The sequence below is a fragment of the Centropristis striata genome, chromosome 23 (assembly GCF_030273125.1).
Source record: "Centropristis striata isolate RG_2023a ecotype Rhode Island chromosome 23, C.striata_1.0, whole genome shotgun sequence".
NCBI lineage: Eukaryota > Metazoa > Chordata > Actinopteri > Perciformes > Serranidae > Centropristis > Centropristis striata.
Genome location: NC_081539.1, coordinates 31,307,736 through 31,323,114, shown reverse-complemented (window position 1 = coordinate 31,323,114; position 15,379 = coordinate 31,307,736). Strand labels below are relative to the sequence as shown.

The following is a 15,379-nucleotide window of genomic DNA, read 5'->3' as shown; positions in this document are numbered from 1 at the left end:
ATGATCTGTCAAGCTTTTAGTAGAATTTATTGCCCTGTGAGCCTCGTCACACCAAGGAGCACTGATGCATACCAAGTGAGGAGGAATCCAGGTTGAGAGCAGCACCGAGATGTGATCAAGTCAAACTTTGCTTTGTTTTTCTCTATTGCCATATAAATCTTATGTCCACTGGGATTTATGCCATCTATGCATCAGTGCATCAGTGCAGATTAATATAATATAAGTACCGTTTGTCATTAAGCTCATAACTTCATTTTGAAAAAAAAACTACAGGAGCCATTGTTTCATGCTGCTGCAACAAAGTTTAAACACCTCACTTACAGGATTATTGCTCAATTATTTTTGAGCAGACGATGCTACACAAGGACACCTTGTTGCAACTGGACAATTTAGATTTAGCATTCTCCCTCTGCATATAAGTAACAACAAGATAGAAGCTGCGTCAGAAAAAGATGCTTCCCTCGCTCCCTGGTGTCCAGCTCTCTGAGATACAGTCTAAACCAGACAGAGATAGATGTGTGTGTGTGTGTGTGTGTTTGTGTGTGTGTGTTTGTGCGTGTGTGTTTGTGTTTGTTTTGTCTCTGTCTGTGAGTGTCTGTGAGAGAGACAGACAGAGAGAGAGAGAGAGAGCTGTTGGTTGTTTTGTTTTTTTGTTTTTATTTAATTTTTTCTTCTTTTTTTGCTGGGACAGTTAGATTGTTTGAATTATATATTGATTGTAAATATTGTTCAATGATTGTAAATATTGCTTTCTTTTATTGTTATTATTTTTTCTTTTAAAATGAATAATAGAATTATAATAATTTATTGTAAATATTGCTTTCAATATTCCTTACTGTTATCTTTTTTTCTGATGCTTGCTTTGGCAATATATACAGTGTTACGTCATGCCAATAAAGCCAATTGAATTGAATTGAATTGAGAGAGAGAGAGAGAGAGAGAGATTTTTAAATTATTTTTATTTTATTTTTTCTTCTTTTTTTGCTGGGACAGTTAGATTGTATGAATTACATATTGATTGTAAATATTGTTCAATGATTGTAAATATTGCTTTCTTTTATTGGTATTAGTTTTTCTTTTCTTTTAAAATGAATAATAGAATTATAATAATTTATTGTAAATATTGCTTTCCTTATCTTGTTATCTTTTTTTCTGATGCTTGCTTTGCCAATATATACAGTGTTATGTCATGCTAATAAAGCCAATTGAATTGAATTGAATTGAATTGAGAGAGAGAGAGAGAGAGAGAGAGAGAGAGAGAGAGAGAGAGAGAGAGAGAGAGAGAGAGAGAGCAGACAGGTAGATAGACTCAGACATTGTTCTTTGTCTTTAGAGTCTTGCTCTAAGAGAATGTCTGTCTGGCCCTTTGGCGTCCCACTGAGGTTGTATCACTGATTATAATCCTGCATAGATGAGCAACAGAGATAAGACTCAGAGGAGGAAGAGGAGGAAGAGTTTGGAGATTCAATAGAAGCAGCTCTGATTGGGAGGATCAGATCTGTCCCGCAATCGAAAGGCAATTTGAAGAATGAGAGCTAAAAAGGTCTTGTTGGTAACTTTAACCTGCATTGCATTGAGTAATAGAAAACCAGCCTTTAACACAACAAAGGTCATTTTTCCAAGGATTAAAAGAAGATTAGACTGAGAGAAGAGTCTGAATAAACATTTCTGAAAACTGAAAAAGTTGTCACCAGTGTGTTTTCACTCTTGCAGTTGAATTATGCCAGAAGTGGGAAGTGTGAGAAATGAAGTATTATTGAGCTTATAGCTCAACTTTCTGTTTCTCCTCTCAGCAGGAGGTGAGAAGCAGAAGAAGCTGAGCCTCAGTAGAAGCTTTTATTGCATCTTTTAACTCACCGTCTCTCCACGCTGACCAGGGTGTCCCGGCAGCCCGTCCTTTCCAGGAGGTCCCTGTTAGGTAGAAACCAAGACACACACTTACTAGGTACCCAACAACAATCATCATTATCACATTCATATTTAACCCATTGACGCCTGGAAAGCATTAAAACATTTCTACCATTGAAACCGGGAGCGCTGTTGCGTCACTCTACCATTAAGGCCGGGACAGCGGATATGTCATTTTGTAGTATTTGTATTTTTTTCCTGGCCAATGAAATGCATCAGAATACATGCGGGAGTGTCGCAATGCATCATGGGACTTTTCCAGAACTTTAAATCATGGAGGAAGACGACTATAGCGGAGGAATATCTATATCTATATATATAAATATATATATTTATAGCGGAGGAGCTCAGCAGGAAGTGACGGAAGAGATCTGATGAAAACAGCGCCGATCATTTTATTGCTGATCTGAACTTTGAACCTTCGGAACCAATCGACCAGATTTATGGATGAGGAATATGTTTTTAGACGACAGATTTTCACAGAAGAACAGACACATTTGTGGCCATCTGGAGATAATAATAATATTATTAATAATATATTAATATTAATAATAATAATAATTGATTGTGATGATGATATAAGAAATCATGACTGTTTATGTCTTATATTACTTTATGCGTCGTTGAGTACCCTGAGAAGTGCAATATATAAAATGTATTATTATTATTATTATTATTATCATGATAATCATTATTTTTGGTAATGAGAACTATGTCTATTTCTTCCAGTGGTCATATCATGTTAGCATCTTGCTAATGGGCATGTATTAGTATTATAAATAGGATTTATATTCAGTCAAATGTAACATTTGCTGAGTTTGTTGATTTAAAAAAAAAACTTTATTGAAGGTTTGGACTAATAAACTCAACTTCTCATGAAAGCCACAAATATAAGCTCTCAAATACTTTTTGAATTTAATTTTTATCTGCTACAGAGGCTGAAAAATCTATTATTTAGTAGGTGTTGAATTTCCAGAAAAACTTCAGGTTTTAGGGGGTCATTTGAAAATCGATTCCAGCCATTTTTTTCCAGGCGCTTTAGGCCTTAATGGGTTAAATTGGGCATATTGCTGCAGTAAACTTTTTTTTCCCCTAGCAAGGAGATTTTATCATTGAATGCTTTGTAGGCACAATATGGCAGAGATATTACAATTAGACTGGCAAAGTCCTAGTTAGACTACTGGAACAATGAAAAACTAACAGTTCTTTTTTCTATTGAAGAGAAGAACATCAGTGGCTGAGGGCTAGCAGCCAGCGATGAATCTAACCTGGATCGATAGGTGGAAATTACCACTTGTCTCCTGCATGGACTGGGGAGGGAGAAAATGGGTTCTGCTTCAGTAACAGTTAGACTAATGATCCCTGCACAGAATTAGGGATATTGCTATGTATTACTGCACACCATGAACTCTTCAAATTGAATCAATTCTGACTTATAATGTTTGCAAACTAGGCTAATTTGCCTGTGAGACAGTAGGAAGAGGAGAGGAAGTCAGGCTGCACATCACAAACTAACAGTTACTTTATTTGTCCCCTTGGGGAAATTGATTTTTTCATTTTGTTGTTATTTTCCCCTGATTAACACACACACACACACACACACACACACACACACACACACACACACACACACACACACACACAGATAGATGAGGAGATATGTTAGAATAATGTGAGGGTTTTGGTGCCTTGCTCAAGGGCACTTTGAGGGCAGTGCCTAGTACAGGGGTGTCAAACTCTGGCCCGTGGGCCAAATTTGGCCCGCAGTGTAATTTTATTTGCGAGGCAATACCAAATTATTATCTTATTATGTACTACACTGTAAAAAATGTTTGTGGAAATACAGTAAAACACTGTCAAATTACATCAGAAATAGGGCTTCAAATTAAAAATTGTATATAATTTTTTTTTTTTTTACTTTTTTCTGTCATAAACTGGAAGAAACACTCAGTTTTGCTGAAAAATATAACATTTTCATGCAAAATGTATGGAGAAATACCATGATGTGTGAATGAATGACACAATTACAGTAAAAATAACGGGAATATTCGGTCTAAATTACAGTTTTTACTAATATTTACATTTAAATTTAGAGTAGAAAACCCACTCACTGTAATTTTTACGGTGAAGTTCTGGCAACCACAGCTGCCGGTATTTTACCGTAAATTAAACAGATTATTTTTTATAGTGTATAAAAGCTGACCCGCCGGTATTATTCGGCGCATTTACAGCTAATACTACAAATCCCACAATGCCCTGCTGTTGTTTTGGCGCGTCAATCAGGACAGGACCCAGAAACGCTCCTTAGTGACAGTCGTCATAGCAACCGCAAGCTAGAGCTGTCTCCTAGCAACCCCTTCCCAAAAATGGCGGGAAAAGAAAGGCAGAATTTATTATTAACCTGTTGAAAAAGTTTATTTTGATATTTAAATCAGAAGGATGCAAATAGAAAAGAGGCATACATTTTTATTTAATTTTTATTTAATAAATTAATGACATTGATGTGTTTTTTATTTGAAATTTGATTTTGCATGTCTGCACTATTTAGTTATATATTGTATGTTTATAAGCGTTGCTGGTTCCATATTCAATGTTAAAGCAAAACATGTTTGGTATATATTAAAAGGTTTAGAAATCAATATAACCGCAGTGCTTTTATTTTGAAAAAAATAGCAAACATTAGCATTAGCACTAGAGCTAACAAGCACTTTTACTATAGTTAAGACAACAAATATAGCCACTAATATATATGACAGAATAAAATAAACTCTAACAAACCTTGTGTCCTGTCAGTCAGCCACTATAGAAGCCTTTTTCATACTTTATATCAACTTTATATGAATTACGACGCACTCATTATTATTTACCGTTCGTTTTTTCATTTAACCATTCTACCGGTTATTTCCTGTCACTACCTTTCAAAATTAAAGCACCCGTTTTACACTGGACGACACCTTTTCAAAATAAAAGCATCACAACATTGTAAAACATCTTGAAAATGTACAAACATGAAAAAACAAGTTATATAATACAAAAACATAAATATGAACCTTGCTAAAGGTCATTTACAGTTGTGTTTAAAATAAATGTTAAAGTGATATAGTGATTGGAGTATTTACTACTTTTTACTGCTATATTTGATTTACTCCACATTAACAGTCTTATCATAACATGTGTTCCTATCAGTAGCAGCTCAAAACCAGATAATTTACTATATTTTATAAAGCGATTACATTAATATTGAGCAGAATTTAGTTCAGAGTTTTGGTCCGGCCCCTGCAACCTTCGTGGTATTGGTCATGTGGCCCCTTGGGGACATTAATTGCCCACCCCTGCCCTAGCTGCTGGTTTTATATTCAGTACATTGAGCCATCAAGTGCAAGAAATACTTACAGGGGGGCCCTTTGGTCCGGGGAAGCCCACTGGTCCCTGAGGTCCTTGAGGCCCCTGCAGGACACAACAAAGGCAGATTAACGAAAGATGAACAAAGAATAAAGTCACATGGTGGCTTACTGTATCATGCATTTACATTTACATTTACATTTAGTCATTTAGCAGACCCTTTTATCCAAAGTGACTTACAGGAAGAGTAAAAACAACAATCAAGGTTTAGTGCAATAATAATAAGTGCATCAATAAGTGCTAGTGACATGCAAAGAAAAAGTAAATTGAACAGAGACAAATTAAAAAAATGGAACGATATCACGTCGATGTATGACTATTTCCAGAGCAGCTTGAGAGAGCAAATCAAAGCTTTTCAGTGCAAAAAAAAAAAAGATCTAAAATGATGATTAGTTGCTCACCACGTTAGTACGGAGCACACTCCCTGGAAAGAGTGGCAAAATGCTTTGAAAAGCTTTTTATTGTCTTTATTTCGAACATGCAAGCAATAAAAAAAGAAGTTTAAATATTAATAGATGAATAAATAAAAAAACAAAACAAAAGAGCAAAAAAATAAAAAAAACAGACACTTTCTGCTCGAAAGGGGGTAGGAGCAAGTAAAAAAACGTATCTAGTCCTACGCCTTAACAGATCAATTTAAATTGGATAGTTAGTATTATGTTATTAACATGTCAGTATGGTAAAAAGCTAAATTAATGCATATATATATATATTCAGAGCTTTGTGGTCATTTAAATGTATCTTTTGAAATCTGATTTATCCATCAGATATGAGTTTACTTGTCCTGTTTTGACTGATTAAGACATCTAATTTCCATTGGCTTTTTTACCAATAAGCTGTAAAGTGTTCCAGAGTTCACAGTATTATAGTTTGAATTTCTCTGAATAACAACACCCACCCACATGAAATCATGTATTTTGAAAGTCAAAAGCTGCCTATTAACATCTGCTCAACAGTATTCTGTGGGACGGAGGGCAGCCACATGCATAATACTCAACTTCAATAAGAGAAAATCAAATCATTTGACTTGTTCATTTGTATTTAACCTAACCAGCCCAGGCACAAACGCACAGCTTCACAGTAGAGTCTTAGTAAACTAGTGGAATCAGTGGATGCTTTAACTACACTGTTAAAAAAAAACAACTGTTGTTTTTACGGTAAAAAACCAGCAGCTGTGGTTGCCAGAACTTTACCGTAATAAAAACGGTGCAACTTTTTTCTATTTTTACATTAAGAAGATATTAGCACTGTTGATTTCACGTTTAAGATTGCCATTTTATTCCATTTTTTACCGTATGAATAAAGTTTTTCCGTCAAAAGAAATGCTGTTCTGCCATATAATTGACAAGAAAATACTTTATAAATGCTGCATGAATTAAAAAAATTAATATTACAGTATATTTTTGTCAGAGATATGGTGTTTAGTACATTTAACAGTGAAAAAAAAGTGTTTTTTACAAAAGATAAATGCAAAAATTACAGTGATGCTTGTATATATATTACAGTATATTTAGTATTTTACAGTGGAGTAATGTATTTAAAAACAAAAACAAAAAAACCCACTGTTTTTGGCTGATATATACATTTACGGTGTTTCATTGTTACTGAAACTGAATTAACTCATTTATCATTTTACGTCTTTTACTGTCATGGTTTAGCAGTTTTTCACCATAAAATCTACAGACATTTTTTACAGTGTAAATAGTGTTCAGGATTCTAGTGTTTGGAGACATTGGAAAAACTGAATGTGACTATTCTAATGGGTTAATGGTGAGTATTTTTCTGTGCCTGGCTGTGTACTTAATGAGAAAAAAACACAGTAATAGGCTAAAGTTACACTCCCGTCTTGTTTTGACTTTCATCTAACAGAGAAGTCAGTTTCTCCTCCCATAGTGTTACTTTAGGAAAAGATTTGTTCCAGATTCCAATTAATGTTTCACATTTTATTTGTTACACAGCAAAATTAAATTGCACTAAAACACCACTGGAAATCTAATGAAAGCTATTAAATAAAGGTGCTGGAAGGCTTTTATTGTGAAGAAACTGCACAGATTATTAACTTTGCCACTGAGTTAGCCACCTACAACTAACTCACTGCTCAATAACAAATCCTTGAAATCTAGATAACAACAAGTTGTTCTTTTTTGTTGCCGCATCAGATTAAAACACTGCAAATTAGTACTTTATTGCAACTCTGAGAATCAATGGCAAGGCAAAGGAACAAAATAAAACAGAAATGTTCCTGTTTGTTAGAAGACATGAAAGAAAATAAGAAAATATAATATACTCACTCTCTCACCAGGCCCGCCTGGAGGGCCGTCGTTGCCTGCTGTGCCCTGCAACAAACAACAACAACAACATCATCATCATGCAAATCATCAAGCAGCAGAAGTTTACAAATCTTTTATTGATCAAGTTTAACTTGTACTTGATACACTGCAAAAAAAGCCAACTTGTATTTTTTGGCCTAAAACAGTGATTTAAGTTGGTAAAACTTGGAAATATAAATTATTGACATTTAGGGCAATAATGTAAGTTAGCACAACAAAGGAAGCCAGTTGTCTGCTCAAAAACAAGTTGGTGAGTTGTTGTTACTTATATCTTTAAGTTGGGGTTCACAACAAGGGACAATAGTTCTGATAACTCTTATTTCTTTGTTGGGAAATGCGGTCATTAGCGAAAGCTAGCGGCTAACTGACGCTAGCGGCTAACTGATGCTAGCGGCGCTGCTTGTTACAGCTACAAGAGTAGCCATTAGCGTATCAATGCTAACTCAAAATTGTGGTCGCAACATTAGCTGACATTTCATAACGGCGTTACAATCGTGCCAATTCAGCACATTGCAGAAGTTAGCAGTATTAAAAGTTATTACAATGTAAAATTATAAGTTAAAAAATCTGAATTCAGAGTTGAGCAAACTCAAAAACAAAACTTAAAATATTTAGTTTAATTGTCCAACTTAAAATTTTATCGAAGTTTGTTGCCTTGAAATTTTGAGTTCACCCAACTTTTCTTTTTTTGCAGTGTTTTTGTAGAGCGTTACCCAGTAAAAAGGCTAAGATCTGAGCGTTGTGTTGCATTAACAGACCTTGGGACCTGGTTTTCCTGTTGGACCTCTGGCTCCTCGAGCCCCACGTGGACCCTGCAAAGAGAGAAAAAGTTTATTGATGTCAAATACTTAGAAAACTGTTAGAATGCACAAGATGATTTGACATAATTGAATTCGTTTTATTCATCATGGATTGAAAAATTCACACCGTTGGACCTCTTTGCCCTCTTGGACCAGGTTTGCCTGCAATGCCCTGCAAGAGAACCAAAAACAACATATTTTATGCACTTACAAATAACTCTGTCACTATTCAACATTAATTGAAATTGATTTAATCTTTTGCATTCAAATAGAAATGTGCCTCAGAGCTGATTTGGTCATTTAAATGTATCTTTTAAAATCTGATTCATCCATCAGATATGAGTTTACTTGTCCTGTTTTGACTGATTAAGACATCTAATTTCCATTGGCTTTTTTACCAATAAGCTGTAAAGTGTTACAGAGTTCACAGTATTATAAAGTTAGTTATTATATTATAAAACAACCTATTTTATGCACTTACAAATAACTCTGTGTCACTATTCAACATTAATCTATGACCTAGAGAAAAGGGCTCAAATCACTTTTACAATCAAAACAAAAACAACCACACAACAGTTTGCTCCATTCCTTCATTTTGAGAGTTAAATTAAACAGTTTCCTGATATTTCAGTGCACTGAGACACATCTAACCTGTTTATAGCTACATTATGCACTTCTGCATATAACAACAAAGCATTGGCTAAGTATTTTTGGTAACACTTTACAATAACCATCATTTATTAATGGTAAACAGATAGTTTATTAATGTTTAATCAGCATTTATAAACCATATATAGACCATTTAGAATGGTAAATACATAATTTATTAATGTTTAACTAACTACATCATTCATAAATGACAAATAGATGGTATATTAATGCAAGTTTATAGTTACTTTACAATTAAGAAACCAATAAATTATAATTAATAGTTTAGTTGCACTCATTTTAACATTTTTAACACCATATTAAGTATGTTAATGATTTTGAAATGACTCATATACCTTTAAGAAATTGGTTGAAAACATTTAAAGATTTGTAAATGGTAAATAATTGGTTTATAAACCATCTATAAACATTACTTAGTTGGTTATTGTAAAGTGTTACCGTATTTTTTATTTCCACTGGTATGCTGACTAAAGCAGCAGAAACAGTCTGCAAACAAATGCAGCAAAAATATTTCTACAATAGCTGGAAATGGTTTTTCTGGCTTGAAGTTGACACTGGAAATGATTTGATTGGATGAAAAATGCACTGAGTGTTTAATTTTGGCAGGAAGCCTTGGCATGAGTGAGATAATGTACTTCAAAGTGTCCATTAAATGATTCTGATGGACTCAACAATGGAAATAGGTAATTTCTTACCACCTTTTTTTCCACTACCCCCATGAATCAACAGTGTTATTAAGGTAAATCAGGATAAGCCAAGAATATTTTGGCTATTTGAAAGTAAAACCTGTACTGAGCAGGAGCAAATTGCTATTTTTTTTCGAGCCTAGAAATGGAAAAAGGGGCTCAATGAAAGCACAATTGTTCTCATGTCTTTTGTTCTCTCCCCAACATTGATTTTGCTGCTGTTATATTTTTTGTGCCAAGTCACCATACAGATGCCTTTATAATAGGAATCAATTTTCTTTTGTGCTGGGATATGATGGCGTGGTGATTTTCATACACAAACAGGCCCAGTGTGGGTTTTCTTACCCTGGCTCCTTTCTCTCCGTTTGCTCCAGGGAACCCGGGGAAACCGCTGGAGCCCTGTCAGAAAAAGAGAGATATCATGGAGGGAAACCAGAGAGATGCTGGATGGGTCAGAGCATGCATGGTAATGAGGGCACAGCCTGTATTTATCTGCATTATTGTTGGCTATTATCTTCAGTTATGCTCTGTAGTTTTACACGGTTAACCCTCTATCTATGGGACGGTGCTGCCCTCAGGCAACAAAACCTTCCAGGTAAAATGTTGGGAAATTTCACATTAATTTATTAAAGCAGTCAGTGATTCTGTCAATGCTAAATAAATAAATAAAAATGGATAAATAAATGACACTCAATCAAGAGTACTGCCTGCAAAATGGCATTTGAGAGAAAATTCTGATTTCAATTATGTGAATAATTAGTCAAACTTAATAATTAAGAATACATCCCGTATATTAAATCTGACTTCAAAATGGTCGTACACCATTTCAGCGTCTTCCTGTTTCCACAGATCACTTCAGAATTATAGCAGATCAGAATGTCTCGGACAATATTAGGAATTTTAAAACTACAGCCCAAATGGCATATACAAGTTGTGTGTTCCCTCTAAATTTAGATTAGTTTACTGAAATGATCAAACTGGTAGTATCATGCACGTCACATACAATATCATATAAGCCAGCCCTAATTCACATAGGATATTATTCAAATTAACTCCCTATGGTACGGTGCTGCCCCCTTTTTTTGGCCTGTCAGATTTCTACAATGCATGTTTTTGAGTGATGGGATACTTTAAAAAAGAGGGAAGAGACTAGGGAACCAATAACAATGCTTTAATTTTTGTTACATTACCAGTGGCAGTTCTACACAGGGGCCTCCAGGGGCCACTGCCCCTGTGAAGAAGCCTTTGGCCCCTGCTGTGGCCCCTGTGTCAAATTAATAATAACATTATCTATTTATAACGATGAACGTCGGAACAATTCTGACCTTTTTTTGTTTAAACAATATCTCATTGTACACAAAATGAACCCAGAATGTGCACATTGTATAATAGTTTAATTGTGCAATAAAAGCTTGTGTGTGTATATATACATATATAAAAGATAATTCTCACTGTCCTGCACTTTCAAAATAAAAGCACAAAAATGAGAAATGTCATTGTCGTACAAAAATAATTGTTATTGTTGGTGAGTCTGTCTCATTGTTTCAATCAATGTATTTGTATCTTCCAAATATACTTAAATGAGATTTTTCAATAAGCTAAAATAAAGGTTGTGAATGCTTAAATATCATCTTTGCTGTTTTTTAATGTGCCCCTCTGATTAAACACTGGCCCCTCCTTGGCCCCCACAGTAAATTTGATCTAGAACCGCCACTGTACATGACCTCCAGGAGGCCATATTGAAACCCTTTTTTGCAGACTTTTCCAAAGGAAACAGTTATGGTACAATGTTGCCTACGGGCAACAAACCCTAAAAACTTCCCAAACATTTTTTTTTAAGAAAATGTCTTCAGAATATGTTAATTTAGTCTATTTTCAGACTAAACTGGCATCATAATGCGTACCATAGAGGGTTAACACCACGGCCCCTTATATGAAATTCCATGAATTTAGCAAGAGCTTTAAAATATACAGCTGATTATTTCCATGTTGGTTTTCAAAAATGTCTCTACTTCAGCTGGGTTGAACACTATTTAATACAATGAATGTTTTTAAAGTGTAAAACACATTGTCAATAATTCAGTGAAGTGAAAGTTTTACATAAAAATAAGCATTCATTTCCAGCCCTCCGAAGAGAATATATCAAATACCTCTCTGGTATCTCTACAGTGTTTATCAAACCGGCAGAATACAGAAAGTTTCTCAGGTCAATCCTCTAAACTTTTATGATTATGTGGGAAACACATTTACACAAAGAGAGTTTAAAACAAAAGGCTTAGCACAAGGCTCCTGTAAACACCAGACAAGGTGACATGACTTGTTCTTTTGTCAAACTCTTTGAACAAAAGGATTAAAAACAGCTTACCCATTCTGTAGCACTTCACAACGCGTTGCATTGGGGACATTTAATACAAAATTAAACCACAACAATCCTTTACTTTCTCAAATTCACTAACTGCTAGATTATGATTATTTCCTTTTGTCTAACGAGCTACTGTCTCTTTAAAAGCTTCAACTTTAATTTACTTATTCATTTAGTCTCATGTTTTTGAGATTGTCTAGATAGAGATAGTCTATCCATCAGTATAAAAAGTTCCTATGAGGCATGAACACTTCTCTATAGCAGCTGTTCTCAACCTTGGGGTCGGGACCCCAATTGGGGTCTTGAGATGATTTCTGGGGGTCGCCAAATCATTTTGGAAGTCAGCTCTGTCTCCACTGTCTTAAAGTGTTCATGTGTTAATGTGTTTTAGTCTTTTTGGTCATTTAATGTCTTTTTTGGTCATTTTGCGTCTTTTTTTTGGTCATTTTGTTTCCTTTTTTTGGTCATTTTGTGTCTTTTTGTCATTTTGTGTCTTTTTTTAGTCATTTTGTGTCTTTTTTTTTGGTCATTTTGTTTCTTTATTGGGTCATTTTGTGTCTTTTTTTTTGGTCATTTTGTTTCTTTATTGGGTCATTTTGTGTCTTTTTTGTCATTTTGTGTCTTTTTTTAGTCATTTTGTGTCTTTTTTTTATCATTTTGTGGTCAATTTGTGTCTTTTTTTGGTCATTTTGTGTCTTTTTTGGTCAATCTGTGTCTTTTTTGGTCATTTTGTGTCTTTTCTGGTCATTTTGTGTCTTATTTGCTCATTTTGTGTCTTTTTTTGATCATTTTGTGGTCAATTTGTGTCTTTCTTGGTCATTTTGTGTCTTTTTTCGGTCATTTTGTATCTTTTTTTGATCACTTTGTGTCTTTTCTGGTAATTTCGTGTCTTTTTTGGTCATTTTGTGTCTTTTCTGGTCATTTAGTGTCTTTTTTGATCATTTCTTCGACTGTGCGTGTGAGATTGTGTTCAGTGAGCGGGGGTCGTGGACAACATGCATGTTAAATTGGGGGTCGCGACCCAAAAAGGTTGAGAATAGCTGCTCTATAGGATACTGTGGCAGTCCTCAGACAGGCCTGTGGCTCTTCTTCATTAGGGTCCAAGCTGGCAGAACATCTCATATCAACTCATGTTCACTTAGACAGACACTTACAGGAATCATGAGACAGAGAGCATCCTTTAAATCTACATGTCTGGTGGATGGTGGGCAGCAGGTGTGAATATATGATGGGAGAAATAAGCAAGTATCATTTATGATACTAAGCCTGGTGTTTGAGTGTCATCACATTTTTTTTTAAGAAGCCAAAAGAGTCAATAAATCCCTTCAGCATCATTTTAAATATGTTGGGACATAAATGACCCCATCTCTTAGAAAAAATGTCTACCAGTCTTTCACCCCTAAATAAAATGTTATAATGTGTGGCAGAATGTCAGAAAATCTGAAAATCTGCTGCATCATTTTACAGCAATGAACAAGATCAGCCATATACAAACAGGTACGTCTTAATTTTTTACAAGAGCAACACAAGAGCATACTCCTGCATGATAAATGTATTAGATTACAAAAATCGCACAAATGTAATTGAGGAAAAAAAGAAGTAACAATGATTATTAATATAAAATGTAATTCTTAATTTTTCTTCTAATAAAATATGTTATAAGGAATTGGGTTGCCAGGTTGTGTAATAGCCCTTTGACTGTTGGTGGGTTGTTTATGTATGTTTGATGGCGGAACAGACTGCTGCAGATTCAGATGCAGTAAAACATCCTTATTGTGGTGAGAGTGGTGCAAAGTTACCTTTGGTCCTTGTCTTCCTGGATAACCTGGCAACCCTGGAACACCCAGTTTACCCTAAGAGACATTAGCAGAAGTCGTCAGCCTGGTATTATAACTTTAGCACAATGTGAGCACAAAAAAACTGAGATAAAATAGAACTCTTCTATCAGAACATCCTTAGATTATTACCTTTTCTCCAGCAGGACCAAGGGGACCTGACTCTCCGTTGGGGCCCGCTCGGCCTTTGGGACCCTCAGGACCGTCTTCTCCCCGGGCGCCCAGCATGCCAGACTCACCCTGGAACACAAACACAAAGAATATCACAATGATCCAGAGGGGTTGCAAACATTTTCAAGTGAACATGTATGAAGTTATTGTTATATGTTTTATTCTATTTTATTGTACTTGAATACCGGACTGCTGTGACAACCGAATTTCCCTTCGGGGATGAATAAAGTAATCTATCTATCTATCTATCTATCTATCTATCTATCTATCTATCTATCTATCTATCTATCTATCTATCTATCTATCTATCTATTTATTTGTTGGCCACACTGTAAAAAATGTCTGTTTAAATTACAGTAAAAAACTGTCAAATTGCATCAGAAATAGGTCATAAAATTAAACATTGTACATCACCGTAGTAGATACTTTTAATTACTGTAAATCAAAGAATAGTATAAAACTTTAAATTCTACCGCCATAAACTGTAGAAAACACACAGTTTTGCTGTAAAAATATAAAACTTTCATGTAAAGTTAATGGAGAAATACCATGATGACACAATTATCCTAAAAGTAATGGGATTATCCAGTATAAATTACAGTTTTTTTGCTGATATTTACATTTACATACGCTCACTGTATTTTTTACGGTGATGTTCTGGCCGTAGCAGCTGCCGGTATTTTACCGTAAATTAAACAGATTTTTTTTTTTACAGTGCAGATGATGCTCCTCACCCGGTCTCCTTTGAGTCCCATGTCTCCCTTGAAACCTGGGAAACCATCCTCGCCCTGAAAGGAAACAGAAACAAGTTATTGCCATTGCCTGTAATCATTTGGTTATTTCTTTATATTGTTATTTAAAGCTTTTTGTTTATTTCCTACTAAGAGACTATACTATACTAGACTATTTCCCTTTATTTCACTGAGGACCTTATTAAGTCTCCTGACATTTTGTATTTCATAAATCTTTTATTTTAAATGCAGCCTGTTCATGTTCACTCTGTAATCACAGGATTGATGCTGCTCTCTGCTGGACAAACATGGGAACTGCATATGCAAGGAGCTGGTTTAGATTTAGATTTAGATTTGACTTTATTAATCCCACAGCGGGGAAATTTCTTTGTTACAGCCGCAGAAAAACACACAATTTTAAGATAAGATAAAAAACAATCTAAGAAAAGACATTTAACAATATACAAAATATACAAAATAATAAT

The 15,379-nt window shown here is 34.8% G+C and overlaps 1 protein-coding gene across 3 annotated transcripts in view; it reads right to left on the bottom strand.

Moving 5' to 3' along the window:
• Window positions 1–15,379, bottom strand: part of col11a1a (collagen, type XI, alpha 1a) — a 148,401-nt gene that overhangs the window by 56,221 nt on the left and 76,801 nt on the right. For all 3 annotated transcript variants that reach the window (XM_059327462.1, XM_059327463.1, XM_059327464.1), the window contains exons 29-37: window positions 14,898–14,951; window positions 14,125–14,232; window positions 13,957–14,010; window positions 10,141–10,194; window positions 8,568–8,612; window positions 8,399–8,452; window positions 7,602–7,646; window positions 5,302–5,355; window positions 1,858–1,911 (exon numbers count right to left, since the gene is read on the bottom strand). In XM_059327462.1, the coding sequence (XP_059183445.1) occupies window positions 1,858–1,911; window positions 5,302–5,355; window positions 7,602–7,646; window positions 8,399–8,452; window positions 8,568–8,612; window positions 10,141–10,194; window positions 13,957–14,010; window positions 14,125–14,232; window positions 14,898–14,951 (522 nt within the window). The remainder of the gene's footprint in view (window positions 1–1,857; window positions 1,912–5,301; window positions 5,356–7,601; window positions 7,647–8,398; window positions 8,453–8,567; window positions 8,613–10,140; window positions 10,195–13,956; window positions 14,011–14,124; window positions 14,233–14,897; window positions 14,952–15,379) is intronic.